The following is a 19,001-nucleotide window of genomic DNA, read 5'->3' as shown; positions in this document are numbered from 1 at the left end:
AAATGAAAAACTGTTACAGGTTTGTTGGCTACAGTGTGAGTGCGTGTGTGGCGTGTGAGCAGTGTGACAGAGGGAAGATATCACAGCCTTAAATGTTTCTGCTCGTACAAACTTGTTAAGAGAAGCTGTTCCATGACCGTGGCTAACTATTCCCGTAAAAAGCACAAAGTGAGGCTGGAGATGTTAACTACAACTGAAACTGCAACTTGGCATAAAAATATCTCCATAAATTTGCAAATTTGTAAGTGTCAGCCTTCTATTCTGTCACTGCAACTACACTGAAGTGGATAATAATGAAAATTAAATCACAAAACTATTAAATGTCTGCTGACAAAAATGTCAAACACTTTTTTTTCTTTTGAGCTGCCTCAGTTTCTTTATGATGTTAATATATTGGTGGGAATAAATACACCTTTTCCTCCGACAAACCTCTGTAACAAAACATTAAATCACAACCTGCCAGCTCCTCCTTTAAAGGACAAAACATGGAAATTCCTAAATGGTAGAAAGCCCCCTTCTGCTCTCCTCTGTTTTCCATTCAGTTGCCTGCGGGGGCCCCTCTCCATATCTATAAAGACGAGCTCTTTTATGATCTCTGCAGACGGGGACTCTGGGGGAATTCAGCTGGCAAACACTCAAACATTCAGCCATTTAGGAAAGACAGCAGCTGCCATACTTAACAAAACCATAACAGACTGCAGACGCCTCCCTCCAACTCCACATGAAAAAAAAAAAATCAACGTCTTAATGATTTATGCTCCAACTGCAAGTGAAATAATTGTCTGACTTAAAAGGATGTAGACAACTTATGTACATAAATTATCTTCAAGCCTCAGTGAAAAACCTGATCTATTTTAATGTCTTTGCTCCAAACAAAACCTTTTTATGAAGAGAATGCCTGATACAGCAGAAAAGTTTTTCGGCCACTTGGGGGCAGCAGAAACAAACCGTAAACAAGACTGACATATTATCACCTATCTTGTTAGCAAACAATTGCTTTTTACACATCCAGTACAAAGTAACATTAGCACTTATTTGGAGTTGTGTTTTTCCTCTATCCACTCTGCTTCACATATCACTTATCATATTTTAATTCCTGAGAGAAATATCCCGCTCTTTAGCTGCTAATTGTTCCACTATGTTCACCAGCTGGTTGATAAATGTCTGCAGTTTGGTGCTGAGCAGGTGGCGTACAGTGGGTTAACAGAGCTTTTCCCTGAAAATGACGCCCATGAGAGCAATGAAAGTGAACTGACACAGTGAAGTTATGGGCCATGAAACCAAAACAATGAATTAAAATACGCTAAAACGCTCCACAGAGCTGATATTTTTCTGCGGGTTCATCACTATAAGCAACTCCTTTCTAATTATACAGCCATGTGACGCCTTGTTTATATAGAAATAATGACTACAGCAGCTTTAACGTGGTAAATCTCATTGAGATTGAGGTCTTATTTTCAAGGGAGACCTGGGTACATACAGTACAGGCCAAAAGTTTGGACACACCTTCTCATTCAATGCGTTTTCTTTATTTTCATGACTATTTACATTGTAGATTCTCACTGAGGGCATCAAAACTATGAATGAACACATGTGGAGTTATGTACTTAACAAAAAAAGGTGAAATAACTGAAAACATGTTTTATATTCTAGTTTCTTCAAAATAGCCACCCTTTGCTCTGATTACTGCTTTGCACACTCTTGGCATTCTCTCCATGAGCTTCAAGAGGTAGTCACCTGAAATGGTTTTCCAACAGTCTTGAAGGAGTTCCTTGAGGTGCACCCTTTGCCTTCACTCTGCAGTCCAGCTCACCCCAAACCATCTCGATTGGGTTCGGGTCCGGTGACTGTGGAGGCCAGGTCATCTGCCGCAGCACTCCATCACTCTCCTTCTTGGTCAAATAGCCCTTACACAGCCTGGAGGTGTGTTTGGGATCATTGTCCTGTTGAAAAATAAATGATCGTCCAACTAAACGCAAACCGGATGGGATGGCATGTCGCTGCAGGATGCTGTGGTAGCCATGCTGGTTCAGTGTGCCTTCAATTTTGAATAAATCCCTAACAGTGTCACCAGCAAAACAGCCCCACACCATCACACCTCCTCCTCCATGCTTCACAGTGGGAACCAGGCATGTGGAATCCATCCGTTCACCTTTTCTGCGTCTCACAAAGACACGGCGCTTGGAACCAAAGATCTCAAATTTGGACTCATCAGACCAAAGCACAGATTTCCACTGGTCTAATGTCCATTCCTTGTGTTTCTTGGCCCAAACAAATCTCTTCTGCTTGTTGCCTCTCCTTAGCAGTGGTTTCCTAGCAGCTATTTGACCATGAAGGCCTGATTGGCGCAGTCTCCTCTTAACAGTTGTTCTAGAGATGGGTCTGCTGCTAGAACTCTGTGTGGCATTCATCTGGTCTCTGATCTGAGCTGCTGTTAACTTGCGATTTCTGAGGCTGGTGACTCGGATGAACTTATCCTCAGAAGCAGAGGTGACTCTTGGTCTTCCTTTCCTGGGTCGGTCCTCATGTGTGCCAGTTTCGTTGTAGCGCTTGATGGTTTTTGCGACTCCACTTGGGGACACATTTAAAGTTTTTGCAATTTTCCGGACTGACTGACCTTCATTTCTTAAAGTAATGATGGCCACTCATTTTTCTTTAGTTAGCTGATTGGTTCTTGCCATAATATGAATTTTAACAGTTGTCCAATAGGGCTGTCGGCTGTGTATTAACCTGACTTCTGCACAACACAACTGATGGTCCCAACCCCATTGATAAAGCAAGAAATTCCACTAATTAACCCTGATAAGGCACACCTGTCAAGTGGAAACCATTTCAGGTGACTACCTCTTGAAGCTCATGGAGAGAATGCCAAGAGTGTGCAAAGCAGTAATCAGAGCAAAGGGTGGCTATTTTGAAGAAACTAGAATATAAAACATGTTTTCAGTTATTTCACCTTTTTTTGTTAAGTACATAACTCCACATGTGTTCATTCATAGTTTTGATGCCTTCAGTGAGAATCTACAATGTAAATAGTCATGAAAATAAAGAAAACGCATTGAATGAGAAGGTGTGTCCAAACTTTTGGCCTGTACTGTACGTTGTAAGGCACTGTATACTTTAGAAAATGATCTTAATAAAATGTATCAGAAGTATCCATTAGATTTGGATTAATCTGATTATGTACAGGGTGGTATTATGAAGTCAAAATCATCATCACGAGGTCAGCTGTAGAAGGTATAGCACGGAGAAATGGATCCTTAAAGGTATTGGGCTTTAATTCTGATAAAAATGTATTATTTGTTATATTCATGAAGCTGTTTAAAGCCCTTGTAATGAAAGAATGGTTAAATTAAAATATTGCTAAGTGGACAACTAATTAAAAAACAGCATCACAAAAAGACACCTGGTAAAATATATAAATAAAATATTATTACTTTGAAGATAAATACCTTCAAAATTATGTTACTGGATGACAAGGTGTAATAAAGTTTGACGCAGCTGTGTGAGAGCTTAAACTGGGGGCTGCTCATCTTTGATCCAACAGCGTAAGAAATGCTTAAGCTCCAAAGTGTCGAGTTGACGAGACTCCTCTGCGCTGTGGTGACTTTAATAAGAGTAAAAAGCTCTCCTGAGAGGAGTTCTGGCTCAGAAAACCACAGGCAAGCAGAAGTTGACAGAATTTGCTTTGTCAGCTGGACGCAGTAGTGATACAGTGCCTCGGTCACGTCGTGCCTCGCTGTCGTGCAGGTTAGAAGTCTGCTTTAGCTGTTCGGAGTTAATTCACACGCTGACAGAAAAATGTTCTGATGCATAAAAAATGGTTTTTAATTTGAACTTAACTTTTGATTTTTGAGTTTTAAACCTATGGGACAGCCAGCTCTTTGACTTCATTGTATTTCCTCTGTGGTTTACAGTCGCTGACACTCTGGAAACAAACAGGCAGCTTTTTACTTTGGTGTTCAGTTTGAGTCTTTGACAAGATGCTTTAAACACTCGTCAAAATGCGGCACGAAAATGATTTTCTGACTTCCAAGCTCCTCTTTGTCTCCAATCCCTTTGCCTTACATCAAATGATTAATGTCGACTTTTGTGAGAGTGCAAGTGGGTGACATGTCAGCGAGATATCCTTTTGATCCATACATACAAAAGGAGACAAAGTCAGCACAGGCTTTTTACTCTGTTCCTCTTGTATGTGAGATAAAAGACTTTATGTTCTTTCTAAACTCAACTTGTGTTTTTTTTGTTCCTGGTGCTAAGGTGCATTTCCACATTTTTATGAGAGTGTGGATTACACATGCTTGAAAACACTGCTCATTAAAAAAAGAGGAGCGCCCGCTTTGGTCCTGAAGCATTCAAGCCAAGAATCGCAGATTGAGGAAATGTCAACACAGCCAGCAGAACATCTTGCTTTCTGCCATTTATTTCCAAATATTATCTTCGGCTCAAGGGTGAGCATGTGGTCTGTGTTACTCACAGCTGATCCTCTCTCTCTGCACACAGCGGGAAATGATAGCCCCGCTCTATAAACTATACACATGTCAGCGTCACCCTAATGTTTATAATCTGTGGCTCTCCATAACCTATTAGCCACTCAAATGTTCACTTTGCTGTGGAAACTTTTCCTGAGCTGTGTTTCCATGAGGACGGGTGAAAAGTGAGACACAGAGGGCAAATTCGAAAAAAAAAAAACAAGTTTAAGTAGAGTCTGTCGCCGGTCACTGAGGGATCTAAACAAATCTGTTTTCACTTGATCCAACTCAAGAAACTGCAATCATCTTCAGTTTCTGTGGAGTTCAAATAAGGAAAACAATCCTGCTGTGGTTAGCTGTGCACACGGACGTAAAGTGTCTGTTAGAGCTTTCAGTGGGGTTTGAGAAGTTGAAGAGGAACGACTGCGACAGTGGGAAACTATATAACATAAACCACAATCTCTGGAGAGGCAGCTACAAAGCAGGGCACAAGCAGAAGAGTGGGAGGACTTCTGGGAGGAGAAACATGGGCCAGTACACTGACGTTTGGAAGAATATACAGCACTTCTGTAATCTCTATTCCTGATGGCACCCCACATAATTATAGCTCAGAGTAAATGCTCTATGAAGGCCATTCCTGGCTAAATTATGACTGTGTGTTTGATTCCCTTCTCCCTCCTGGCCTCATCCCCTCGCCCACAGCTGCAAAAGTTGGGGAAATAGAGAGCTTTTTTCATTAAAGGACCAGGAGGAAGAGTTTCAAATATTTCCCCCGGGGAGAGCTCATTCAAAGTATACCTCTGCTTTGTTATTTTAGCAGGGCTTCAAAAAAAAAAAAAGAGGCTTTAATCCCTTAAACGCTGCTGTGCCTGGGTAAAAGATATAAATCCAGAGAGAAAGGAAAGAAGGAGAATTGGAGTAGAAAGCTAAAAGGACTTCTCAGTCAAGTTTGTGTTGTTTCTGTGCCGTGATCAACTGAGCAGTGAGAGCAGAGTCTTCAGGGATTCGTGCACAGAACGTTCCCCAAATGATCAAAACTGAAAAGGCTGTAATCAATCCAAAGACACAGTATCGCAATGACAAGCTACTTGAAAAAAGTCAGACAGTGTGTTAAATAGCACAAAGAGAGTTGGGGATGTACCGTGTTGGGCGTGTAAGGCAAGCCGTAGTATTTCTGCTGCATTTCCTTCAGGATGTCTGTGGTGGAGCGGTTCTGAGGTTTGCTGTGGTAGATCTGGTCCAAGACAGCGTAGAAGATCTGTCCAGGAAAAAAAAGATCATACCAAATCAGTCCAGCACATAAAAACCTTAAAGAGGACCTATCAAGCTGCACTGTATTGCGTGTCTTTTATATGATATAATGTCATATTTTAGTATTACCTGTGATCGCAAATCTCAGGCTTTAGATCGTTCTGATACTTCATTTTCACATTTTTTCCTACTTTTAAGACAAGCTGGCGTCAGCTCGTGATGGAGTTCTTCGTGGCGTCATCAGCTCCACACACGCGACTGTAAGTGTTTACGTTACCTGGCCTACATGTGTCATCTTGGTTGCTGATGATGTTAATTTCCCCCTGATTTCAGCTCATATTTCTTCTCGAACATGTCCAGTTGTGCAGACTTTTATTTGCAGACCTTAAACTTGGACACTCTGCCACCATTATGGCGGTTTACGTGCCTTATTTCTGATCTTGTTTTAATTGAGTCTAAATGCTTTTAGAGCTCATTTATTGTTATTGTTGTTTTGAATGATTTCATTTGTTTTAATTGATATGCATGATGGTTCTTTGTTTGCTTACTGATTGTTTTAATGTCTTTGTTCATGCACAGCATCACTGAATACGTGTTTCTCCCTCAATTGATTTCCCGAGTCTTAAATAAAAATTTGAATGAATGAATGAACGAATGAATCAGAGCAGACTGGGTTTTTTCAGCAGAGAGGCTTAAAGACACAGGTGCTAAAAGGAGCATCTCAGACAGAGGGAGTTTACAGGTGCTCCAGCACAGACAGTGTAAGGATAATAAAGTGTTTTTTGAACATTAAAGCATGTAAACATGTTCTAGAAGAAACTCAAAAGCATAATAGGTCTTCTTTAATATTAGAATAAGATAAATCGAGCCCAGTGCTGCTCTGCAGTGGTAGAGGTCTGCATATAAAAAGGGGGGAAATACATTCATCATCACTGCAGAGCCAGAATTTCTTTATTTACCATCAATAACAAATCTAAAGCAGTTTAGGACTGTGTAAAACTTGTCCGTTAAACCAGCTAAAAGACAGATTACCCCAACCAGCAGCCTTTGACAAAGGAAAAAAGTGTGATATGGTTAAATCATCTGATGTTTGTATCTGTGTATTTGTAGTGTATGTTTATTATGTTATGCAGTTTTTTTCTGTATTTGTGTCTGGGGACCCCCTTGAAAATGAGATGCTACATCTCAAGGGGTTATCCTTTCAATAAATTCAAATTCATTTAACCAGTAACATCTGACAAACTCAGTGTTGGTTTCACGAACACTGAGTTAATAAGAAGCTTGTGTAACCCTTTTCAACAACAAGAGGCTGGATCCACATTAAAGGACTGGAGGCTTTTGTAATTGAAGGATTGTTCATCAGATAACACTCGTTTACCTGCGGCGATGTCTTCTTGTAAAAGAGAAACATCCTTTTAGATGATAGATAATTGAGATGGATAATTGTGAGCAATGTGTGTGAGGTTGGTCATTGTACCTGCAGCTGGGTGTCTGCTGCTCCACACACCTTCTTCGACTCAGACAGGCGGGACACCATACTCTCAGGCAGAGGCTGAGAACACAATGACACAGACACAGACATGACACATCAGTTTCATCTCACCCAAGTCCGACTTTTTTAAATCAGTGTCATCACTGGCATAACATCATCTTAACTTATAACATCACAGCTAAATTAAGACATTAAAATGTTAATATAACTATAATTACAATGTTTTGGAAAATGTCTATCTGCAAAGATTCACAGTTTTTCACAGTGCTTTACATTGGTCTTAATTCTGAGGGTTTAGGTGTACCTGTCCTGTTTCATAATGGCGTGCAAACTGGCTGATGACTCTATAATCCGTGGCAAAGTACTCCATGAGGATGGACGGGACTTCAGCGAAGTCAGTCGCACATCTGGTTCCTGGAGGAGAGACGTCAGAGCTTAGATATAAATACCCCAAAATTAAAACAAAGCATGGTCTGGCACAACCAGACAAGAGCTGATGTGACACACAACTGCAGTGTGCTCAGTGCTGTACGACATTTTAACCATCCACAGATATTTTAATGTAATATCAAACACAACATCTGATATAAAAGGAGATTTAGAGGAGTGAAAAAGACAGCATTGAGTTACTCGTAATGCAACTGTTGTGAGCTTTCAGACACAATTGTAATTTAAGCAGCATGTCTAAACAGGTGTAAACATGGTTTTACGGAGGAAACAGCCTCCAGCTGAGTTAATGGATACTGTTATTTGTGTAAAATAAATACTTTTGGGAGCTTGAATTACTGGAGAAGATATCCATCAACTTTATCTGACAAGGGAAACAGTATTGGATGATGACTTTGGTAGCCAAGAATAATCTAAAGCTCTCCTCAGGGCTCACACTTAAAAATCAGATTACCCCCCATTTTCAATTTGCCACGCTGTAAAGAATAACCTACAGCTCCATATCTAGCTACATAATTCTACTGTGTGACATTTGGAGAGTGCACAGCCATTATTTAAAGATACAGTGCTAAATCCTCTGCCTGGTTAAATAGCACTTCCTGAATGATACACGTGTACGATCCTTCATTATGCCCCACTTAGTTATTTGTAGTTTCTATATAGATGCAAAGTGCAGTATCCAGTCTGTGCTCAAACCTCACCTGTCACATGCTGGTAGCGAGTACGTCCTAACATAGAGTGCATGGCATGTCCCATCTCATGGAAGAGGTTCTCCATCATGCCCGGCGTCAGCAGGGTGGGGGCGTTCTTGGTCGGGTGGGGCAGACTCAGCATCAGCACCACAACAGGAAGCTGGTACTGACCCGTTTCCTGGCACCAGCGGCCACCACGGATGGTGAAGTGACAGTCCTGGTGGATGAGGAAGTCGGGGAAAGGAAGGTGAGATTGATAGAGAAAAACCATAACGTAGATGTTGCCACTGATTTAATTAAGAAAACAAGATAAGTGCATGTCACTGATCGCAACTACAAGTATATTACACTGATTAGAGGCCTTTTTTTCTTTAAATCTACTATTTGGGACATTTAAGTCCGAAGTTTTACATGTTTTTCACTCTTTAAATTGTTTAACAATAAGATTTATTGAAGTATTCTTTTATATTTTTGACTCGTCTGGTAACCTTTTACTACATCTCGTCATTTTCAAGGTTCCATACTGCAGCGTGTCAGTAACATGTGCTTACTTATTTTATGCCAATAGAGAATATTTGATCTGAAAGCTAATCTGGAAAGTAAAAAGTCTGCAGTTTAAAATAAACAACACTAACAAGGTCTTAAAATATGGACAGCCCTCTTTTCAAAGGAGAAATTAACATGAAAAAACAGCAAAAATGATGTAGCTGAGCGTGTGTATGCACACCTGATGAGGTTTATCCTGTCGGTGGAAAAAGTCACAGTAGATATATCCCAGTAATCCCTCCGTCTCATGTACCACAGCCTGGGAACACACGCACACAGACACGAAGACACATTAAACACACACACACAGTGGTGTAAAACTTTGATCTTTGAAATGCAGACGTTTAATACCACATAGTAAAAGAACTTTTTTGGTTTAATGTGGGACATGAAACAGACTTCAACATATCAAAAACTATCCCAGACATTTTGCACTGTTAGTAAGATTTACCAGTTTGCGGACATCCTCGCTCCACACCTCTCCAGCACTGGGGTGTTCGGACATGAGACACACACCGTATAGCTGAGAGAACAAGTTGTTCAAACCCTCCATACAGGCGCCCAGAGACAAATATGGACTGTACAGACTGGGCTCGATGTTGTACCTGCCATGAGCAAAACATAAACCAGAACAAAGGATTTTATTATTTAAAGCGTTACATGACTGAAGATTACCACGTGTCTGGAGACGGCTCCTCTTACAGCAGATTCACACACATTTATTTACAGGACAGGATAAATAAAAGCATTCCAGTGACACCACTATTTCAATTGACCACATAATCCTGCACGTCGCCTTGCAGGCTCAAGAGCAGTCTAGCTAAAACTCCCCAGACCGTTACACGACTGTGATATCAACTGGTAGGACAAAGCCGCAAGACTGCCAGAGCTGAAAGCGAGTGCAGGGCCACCCATGCTTAAAATGGCTGCATTCATGCTGCTGTGAGGCACTTTAGATAAAGACCACCAAACCAAAACGCTTGTTTAGCTTGAACACCACATCGAGTGTATTATCAGTGATGAATAACAGACTGCTGCTGAGCACGACTCTGTTTACCACACACACAATCTGTACCTCATTTCAATATGGTTTGAACAGTTTCCAGTTCAAATGATGGAAAAGCAGAGATAAAGTGAGCATGATTGAGTGAGTGATTGAGAGAAAAAGCACAAGATAGCAACTGGTGTTTTTGTGCGAGAGCTGTTGGCTGCGTGTGTGTGTGTGTGTGTGTGTGTGTGTGTGCATGTGTAAACTTCTGTGTAGCAGAAAACAGAAGCAGCTCGGGGGAAACCGCTTTTTAATGCAATCAGACTGCATCCTACATTTCTTTAGGAGGCTCCTGCCAACTAGCAGAGCCCAAAACCACAAACAGGAGAAGACTAGCATGACGGAGACGAGGACAAGCAAACAGATCCACATCTCCTCAGCAGCCTTGGGAACAGTCACCAACACATGGTGAAACACACGCACACAGAATCTGGTGGTCGCTTGAGTCAAAAGGACACATGAGGGATCCATAATGTCTGCAATAAAGATTTATTTAAAACTTCTCTGGAACATTTGGCCCGACATGTTACTAGTCTCTGAAGAGTGCTGGGAAGGAAAAGTGAAGTTCATTAAGAGCAGAGATATCTATAAAAGTTGGAGACACTCAAAGGGGCTAATCGCTTAACTTAGAATATATCAGCTTGATTTTTTTAAGACTGAGCCGCTGAATGCCAAAGATGATTACTGTTTAAGTAAGTTTCAGAAACAAGGCGCCGGGACTTCTGCTGCATGTTGCTCCCCATCGCGCCCTTCCCTCATTTCCTGTTATCTCTCTCATGGATCTGTCCAATAAAAGGCATGAAAACAAGTGTTCCGGTAACAAGATGAAAACAGCTTGAAACTGTTACGACATAAAAAGCAGCTGTTGGTAAGTGCAGCAACTAACAATTTTTATTGAATTAAAAAACAATGACCAGACTGATTATTTTTTCCACGTCTTCCATTCTCTGCTCTCGTCCAGAGAACAATCAAAAAGGTTTTGGATTAACAAAAACAGAAAATAGCCTCAACAGCTGCGAATGTTTAACATTCATACAGTTATTTCCTTAATTAACGACCGGTTAATTGAACTGTTTCAGCTCCATCGTCAGTCACTGGAGATGTGAATGTCCACATTAAGCAAAGTTATAAAATCCCTCAGATCAGCTGTTTAAAGGTATAATATGCAGGACAAACAAAAGTAATCTCTCTAAATCAGTGGTTCCCAATCGTTCCAGCCATGGGGTCCAGATTTCTCCTTAGTCATCAGTTCGAGGTCCACACAGTTTAAAATATTCAGTGTTATACTTGAGTTTGACCATGTCTCAAGCTAGTTTGCTGTCTCTGTTGAGTAGCTCACTCTACAGCAGGAAACAGCACTTCAAAATAAAAGCTCTGTGCCAGATATTCACTGTATCAAAATAAAGTGTTTTTTTTTACAAACTTGACACATTTGCGAGTCACTTGTGGTCCATTCAGAATGGACCTGTGGCCCATTTTTGAACTGTGACCCACCAGTTGGGAACCACTGCTCTAAATCATCTCTCATGACCCACTACAAGTGTGCGGCGGTGTATTTATCTGCACACGCCCTACCCTCTGCTTGTATGTTCTTATTTTCGTCTTATTTTGTTGCGTCCAGCAGGCAAATTTGTGTTCCCTAGTTTTTCCTTATCCACTGAGGGTCCAAAGTAGACAGAGAGATGTCGTATGCTGTTAAGCCCTCTGAGGCAAATTGTGATTTGTGATATTGGGCTGTGTAAATAAAATTGAAATTGAAATAGTGTAATGTAGGTATAACCCCCTTTACTCTGCCTCTGATTGGCTTACCCTGACGTTCTTACCCCAACCTTAACCAACCCAAGCAACAAAGGCAACGACTACTAGCCAATCAGCAGGGGAATAAGGCACATCATGCCTTTGCTATCCCAGGAAATACATATTCGCATTGAGGACGTTCCTGGGCAGAGTGTGCAGGTGAGGCTGGGACTTAATAAAAAGGTAGCGACCAAGTGCCAGACTGTAAGCAGCACACATCCAAGAGGAAGCTACTAATTTTGCACTGATGATGACTTTATGATGATGAATTTATAGCACATTTTTGTAACCGTGATTTTTGTCAAGTCATTTTATTAACTTATCATTGTATATAACCACATTGTTTGACTTTATGATCTATGGATGCATTGCTGCTTGTTTTTTAACTGTGTCTTATAAGGTGTCCTTGAGTGCTTTGAAAGGCACCTATAAATAAAATGCATTATCATTATTATTGCAGACACAGTGCCAAAAAACATATATTGTGCGAGGTGAAGCACCAAGCAGTTGGCTTTCACTTTGCTGGCAATACAGTTTACAAGTCAACAATTCCTGAGCAGCATTGTGTTGCTAGACAACATGTGCCCTCTAAATACAGCTTTATTGTCACATTATGTGACAATGATGGAGAAATACAGATACGTAACAAATACAAATTTTATGGCCCAAAAAATACATGCTATTTATATTTACCAATTACTACTATTACGACTACTAAAGCGAACAAGATTCTTCAAATTCAGATGGAAGGAAAGAGAAATTAAATTAGGCAACGAGCAAAAACACCATTAAAACAAGACAACAAATGAAAATAAAGTGTAGTCTTCATGTCTAAAAGCAACAGTTTGACCACAGTAATGTAGCCACATGTCAAATGTGACATTCAAATGTTTTTCAGAGGCTGTAAAATACACTGGAACCTAATGGTCATATAATGCTGGGACCTAACACACACTGTGATTCAGGGCCTGAACACAAACTCTCCCCAAAGTGATCCAACACACTCTAAAAAACAATAACAGGCTGAGGCAGGAGATTACACCAGATCATATTGTCTTGGATGAGAAAAGAGTTGCAGAGAACATTCAGACAACTCCCATGCTTCTCCCTTAACACCTTTTGTAAAGTCTGACACCTGAGGATGAGCTGAGACCCAGTAATAACTTACACCTTGGTGAAATATGGAATTACAAACATCTAAAAAAAAATTGCAGAGATACTGATCGAGATGACTTTATCAAGTTACAGCAGGCTGAAAAATAAGAGAGAGGATAACATCTACTCACCTTTCAGCACGCAGGACACCACTGAGGTACGGATGATCCCATGGCATGAGCTCCTGAAAGCACCAGGAGTGTTTTATTTACAGGTCATATCAAACAAATTACACTAAAATAGATAAAACTGAATTATCAGTCTAAAATAAAATGAAAATAAGTTATGTTAACCCGCACATCACTTTAAATCTTTCCTGACTGCACAGAAATCGAAGGTAATGTGTAATATTTGCAAGAAAACAATCTTGAAAGTGAATAATGTGTGAAAAAACGAGACTCACAGAATTACGCGGGTTGAGTTTTTTCCTCATGTTCCTCATCATCGTAAAGTCTTTGGCTGTTCTGTAAGATTAAAAAGGAAAGCACAAAGAGTTAAGAGCTAACTGACTTGAGGCGTTCATTCCAGTCTTTAGCCACCTATCTCTGCTCAGGGGTCAGAGCCTATCCCAGCATGCATTTGGCTGAAGGCAGGGAAACACCCTGGACAGGCCCTGGAGAGTGTCAGGTGCAACTGATGTGCTTCTTTTTGGACTGTTTGAGGGATCACGATGTTAAAAAAAAGGCCTAGGGAATGTGACAAGGAGGGAGTCCATGCTCGAGATTTACTTTAAACAAGAAATAAATAAATAAACTAAGGCCAGCAAAAAACAATGGAGGTGGTAGATTGGTAATGTCAGCAATGAAAGCAGAACTGAACTGAAGCCTCTTGGATGAGAGGCAAACATCTTCTTGAAACTCAAGCAAGTCCAGTTGTCTACGATACAGCACTTATGATTACGATGACCTGGATGTCTGAGAATCGTCACTTACAAGAGCTCTAAAATTAGGTGGGGAAAAAGTGGATGTATCGGTATGGTTATTGGTCAAATTAGTTGTTACATATTGGCAAAATATCCAAAATCGTGCATCCCTACAGGCTAACAACACAAAACGTCTGTGGCCCTCTGAATGTGAACAGTCAAAAAGTGACAAGAAATAATCAGATCACAACCACCCAGAGAAAATAAATCCATGGGTCACTCATTTCAGGAAACTCCTGGGCATCATGTACCATCTTATTATTATAACAAGCACTGATTTAATAGTCTTCAATGACACAACAGTCTTTAAAGACAACATAAAAAACAAAAATCAGATCATGATAAGAACCCCTTAACAGAATACTGAACACTTTCAAGAGCAGACTGTACCTGTCGGACAGTTTGTCTGTTAGCAGCTGAAGAAAGCTCATCACCGTCTCTGCAAAGGGCAATAAAATTAAAGTTACAACATGTAAAACTATTTGAGACAAGCTGCCAACGGCACAAAAAGAGCAGCAGAGAAAAATAATTTCTGTAGCTCGTAAAATGATTCATCTAGAATGATTGTGTAGCTAATTCTCAAGTATTAATTACAACCACTCAGTTAAAGCACTGACTAATTACCGTATATTGATGCTAATCATGCTGAAGCAAAGAGACAAATTAACCTGGTGTTTTGGCCATTGTTCCCTTCAGGGCTCTGTGTCCGTAGGAGTCGTAGCCTACCAGTTTGGCCAGTTTGAATCTGCATTTCAGCAGCTCTTCCAGACACTCCATTATATCTGAATTTGGGTAAAGGTAAACTCTGTAGGCAATTTCTCGCACCTGCAAGTGGAAAAGAGGACAGAGCAAAGCTTTTAAAAAGAAACTTATCAACAAGCGTGAAGAGGAAAAATACAATCTGCTAATCGAGAGTTTCAGGGTAAATCAAGAGATGACAATTTACTCTTACCTGCAGATCATGATATGTTAATGTAAAGTGTCCCTTTTCATGGGCCTTTGACTGTGCTCTTGACTGTGCCTTGCTGTCATATTGGTCCCTACTGTAATATTTGTCTGGGTGATGCTTTTAGCTTCCTTCATGAGAGACACTGGCAATGCTACTATTATATTATGATAGAAAAACTGCTAAAATTTAGGTTAGTCATTTTGAGAGAGAGAATATTTGGACAGATTTTATAGGTACTGCAACTGCTTAGTGCTCAGCAAATGCTACCAGGAGGCTGGAGCCAATATTCCATCAATAAAAATGCTCTCAAACACCTTTTTTTTAGCATTTTGAGAGAGACTTTATTATCATTCAGGGCAGAATGGGCTGCTAAAATTTTGAACCTGCCAGTCCTATAATTTGACATATGACAATGGCGCCACCTGCTGAGCAAAAGGGAGAAATGTTCCAGTGACATACCAAATCATCAGGGGAGTCTGCATGTAATCCCCCAACTTGTATGAAGCTTCCTTCACTTGCAAAGTGTACGTGTAGATGCTCAGGAATGGCAGACCTCGCAATTCTGTTAGGCAGGTGAGAGCCAACCAGGAACTCGTTGTTTAGATCCAACAGCTTCACGTGAAGGGCGACTGCCTCCTTCCTCTGCGGAGAAAAAACAGCAGCAAGATCAGTAAATATATCACACTGCAGAGGTGAGAGGTGTATACATATATTAAATCTTTATGTGTTATAAATAACTTATGAACATCTCACCAGTTTGTCATCGAGATGAATTCCACTGATTTCAAAGTCGAACATGAACAACTCTGCCACTCGTCTGGAAAGGCAGAAATAAATCCATAACTTGCCACAACTGAAGATAATTTTAACATAGATATTGATATAATTATGGAGAGAAAAACACAATAAATCCTATATCCATATACTGACTAAGATGGCAGTAAAAATTACCTTGTATCAGGGTCCAGCTGAGCCACAACGTCCGGGTTGTCAAGCAATATTTTTAGGCTCTTGCATAGTTCAACATTAGTGTTTAGCCTGAAACACAAAACCAGCAAACATGAACATCTCTTATGTGCAATTCAAGATCTGTCTCAAATGAGGCTTGCAGAAAAATGTCTTTTAGTACTAGCACTGTACAGCTTTGAAAGGATTTCGTAAAAGGTGCCTCTTACTTCTCCACAACTGTGCCAATCTCTATGCACGTCTTCTCTGCAGCCTCGCGAAATGCTGGATCTGGATGTGCTACTTTAACAAAATCTGCCTGTATTAGGAGGAAAATGACAGTTGGCTTACAGCTCTGCATATAACATACGAAGCATAAGATGCACAATAAACGAGTCATAGGTAGCAGCACAGTTTTAGAAGCAACAAGTGTTAAATTTTGCCTCTGGGAAATATCATAAAAGAGCATGAAGTTGATTTCCATTCCTACACTGACGATACTCAGCTGTATATCTCATTCTCTTCAGATGATACAAGCCCAACTGAAAAACCAGGATGTCCCAAAATTTCTTGCAACTAAACAGGGACAAAACTGAAGTTCTAATAACTGGATCAAAAGAAAGGCAATTTCAATTTAATAGTCATCTACAAAAGCTCCCTCTGAGCAAAATGCATGAAGAAATTTGGTGTTATCTTTGACTGTGACCTGTGTTTTGAACCTCAAGTGAGAGACATTTTTCCATCTTAGAAACATTGCCCATGTGCATCTAAAGAAGACATCAAAAAACGTGTTCATGCTTTTACCTCAGGCAGACTTGATGACTGTAATGCCTTGTTCTCAGGCCTTTCAAAGAAATCTTTAAGCAAACTTCAGATGATCCAAAATGCAGCAACACACCTCCTCACCAAGACATCAACAACACATTACACTTTAGGTTTTTAAATCTCTTTATGGACTGGCTCCTGACTATTTATCCGGTATGTTGGTCAAATACATTCCCTCCAGATCCCTCAGATTGTCTACCTTTGGTCTATCAAATGTCCTCCAAAGTAGAACTAAAAGGTATGGTGATGCTGCGTTCTGTATCACTGGCCCTCGTCTCTGGAACAGCCTTCCAGAGCACATCAGTCACTCTCTGATTCAGTAGACAGCTTCAAACAAAATCTTAAAACCAGTCTTTTTACACTTGCATTTTTGTAGCTTGTATTTAATTAATTGGTATCAGATCTAATTTGTATTTTTTTATGTGTGTGCGTGAGTGTGTGTTTATGTATTTGAATCTTATTTACTCTATCTTATACTGTCTTTTATGTGTATTTTCTCATTTTATTATGTAAAGCACTTTGAGTTGCACTTGCTGTGTGAACTGTGCTATACTCTCACTATTATTATTAAGTGTACAGGTCACTTATATTGCAAAGTTTTAGTACATTTGGGGAGTTGAACTCACCAGATCAGCCACTTTACACAAACCATCTGAGAGCTGGTCAAAAGTCTCTACTGTCTCAACCCCCGGAGGACAAGAACAAGCTGTTTCCACCAGACGCTCTGTGTTCTTCAGAGCTGCATCTGTGACCACCTGGAAACCTGCAGGACAGCTCAGCTCTGGCACCCCAAACAAACCCTGCAACCAGAGGTCACACACACACAGACACATACACAGACTGGGAATGTCATCACATTTTTAATCAGAAAATGAAAGACTTTATTTGCATTACTTCATTGAGGCTGTGTATATTCATGTAGCAGTAACAGCATCTTAACAAACACATTTTAGACAAATACAAACCACGTTTTTCTCGAAGACGTTCAGTCTCCTGTGAGGTCTGGCATTGAAGGCAGCTCCAACAGGAGACCATGTTGTGACATTCCTCCGAACGTGCGTCCATAAGCTCCGGTGCTTTACAAAGTAAAGCAGCCTCTTACACGCAGACATTATGTATCGAATATGCTGTCTTGTTGATGTCCAGTGTTAACTTACTGAAGCTTGTAGTGCTGACAGAGGCTGTCAGAGGACATGCTAAACTTTAACTTCAATGTTAGCCTGTTTGTAAAACACGGAAATGTTAATACCTTATGTAAATAGTGTTAACATTACAAATATTTCTTTCCAGGGAAGGCTAATTATTTATTGTCATGTGTAAAGTGACGTACCTGTCATTCCTACAGACATAACTGCTCACATGTTAGCTTACTGACTAGCTACCAAGCGAATCTAACGGACTGTAGCAGGCGATATTTTCGTGAAACAAAATAAAAATAATTATATACTTTAAACAGTTATATTGATGGTAAATAGAAGATTTGAGGACTTTGTAAACTATTCGGGATTGTGCTGCATATTTCTAATGTTTAAAATAATAATAATTTAAAACCGTACGTTTCAAAATATGTCGAAAGTGCGACGGGCTATCGAAAACCGTTACTTGATGACGTCACACGAAAGCGACGTTGGGTTCTTGTGTTTTGAAGCCCCTTCACAATAAAAGCAGGTTCATGTCGTGCACCAAAATACATTAAATCTAATTTTTACTAGAATATTTACACGCTGTATGAAAATGCCTTTTAACTGTTCAACATATTCAGATAACAACGGAGTAAATAGTAATGAGAAATCATAAACATATAACACAAAGAAAGCAAAACGGTGTTTGGTTTCAGTTGTTATTTCACCGGAAGCTGGTGAATTATCTACAAAGGAATCAATTGTTTTGTCCTTCAGGATTTCCTCCTAACTTCTCAATGGGCGTTTGGCCATAAAACATGATGAGTTAGAGTACAATAACACATAACAATAAAGATAAAAGTCTTAAAATATACTCAGTATAAGAGTAGTAAATGTTATTTAAATGATTTGATTTACTTATTGAACTACCTTAATCCCTGTCAGCATATTTCCCAAAAGAGTGAATTGTTCCTTTTAATCTAGTCATAAATTCCTTGGAGGCAGAAATACAATACCCCTGTCCTGAGCTTGGTTTATGTGTCAAAATCTAATTACCTCTGAGAGCCAGGATAAAGCCCCCTTCAAAATAATGCATATGTATAACTGCATCTCTTGCTGCCTGTTAAATTTACACCCCAAAACAATACACTGAGCAAGACCGATGCAGTTTTCTGTGTACTCATGATGTCAGTAGATAAGATTAAGTCAAACACAGAATCCACCTTGAAATGATGTCTTTATTAATATGAGGAATAACTCATTCATTGCACTCCACAACCACATTGCGTTAATAGTTTTCCCGTGAAATCGGTGTAGTACGAAAAACATTAAGCAAAAATGT

General features: G+C 40.0%; 1 protein-coding gene across 2 annotated transcripts in view; it reads right to left on the bottom strand.

Moving 5' to 3' along the window:
- Positions 1–17,995, bottom strand: part of LOC117260108 (mitochondrial intermediate peptidase-like) — a 41,561-nt gene extending 23,566 nt beyond the window's left edge. The window contains exons 1-17 of one of the 2 annotated variants that reach the window (XM_033631998.2): positions 17,869–17,995; positions 17,504–17,758; positions 17,165–17,338; positions 15,944–16,032; positions 15,720–15,806; positions 15,522–15,585; positions 15,228–15,410; positions 14,488–14,644; positions 14,210–14,258; positions 13,301–13,361; positions 13,029–13,081; positions 9,349–9,502; positions 9,079–9,156; positions 8,361–8,568; positions 7,517–7,626; positions 7,198–7,272; positions 5,611–5,727 (exon numbers count right to left, since the gene is read on the bottom strand). In XM_033631998.2, the coding sequence (XP_033487889.1) occupies positions 5,611–5,727; positions 7,198–7,272; positions 7,517–7,626; positions 8,361–8,568; positions 9,079–9,156; positions 9,349–9,502; positions 13,029–13,081; positions 13,301–13,361; positions 14,210–14,258; positions 14,488–14,644; positions 15,228–15,410; positions 15,522–15,585; positions 15,720–15,806; positions 15,944–16,032; positions 17,165–17,338; positions 17,504–17,650 (1,806 nt within the window). In that variant the 5' untranslated portion in view covers positions 17,651–17,758; positions 17,869–17,995. Of the gene's footprint in view, positions 1–5,610; positions 5,728–7,197; positions 7,273–7,516; positions 7,627–8,360; positions 8,569–9,078; positions 9,157–9,348; positions 9,503–13,028; positions 13,082–13,300; positions 13,362–14,209; positions 14,259–14,487; positions 14,645–15,227; positions 15,411–15,521; positions 15,586–15,719; positions 15,807–15,943; positions 16,033–17,164; positions 17,339–17,503 lie in introns of both variants that reach the window. The other variant, XM_033631997.2, reaches the window with a different exon arrangement.
- Positions 17,996–19,001: the final 1,006 nt, after the last annotated feature.

Source organism: Epinephelus lanceolatus, chromosome 4 (assembly GCF_041903045.1).
Source record: "Epinephelus lanceolatus isolate andai-2023 chromosome 4, ASM4190304v1, whole genome shotgun sequence".
Classification (NCBI taxonomy): Eukaryota; Metazoa; Chordata; class Actinopteri; order Perciformes; family Serranidae; genus Epinephelus; species Epinephelus lanceolatus.
Note: the sequence above shows the minus strand (reverse complement) of the source record. Positions and strands in the feature narration are given on the sequence as shown.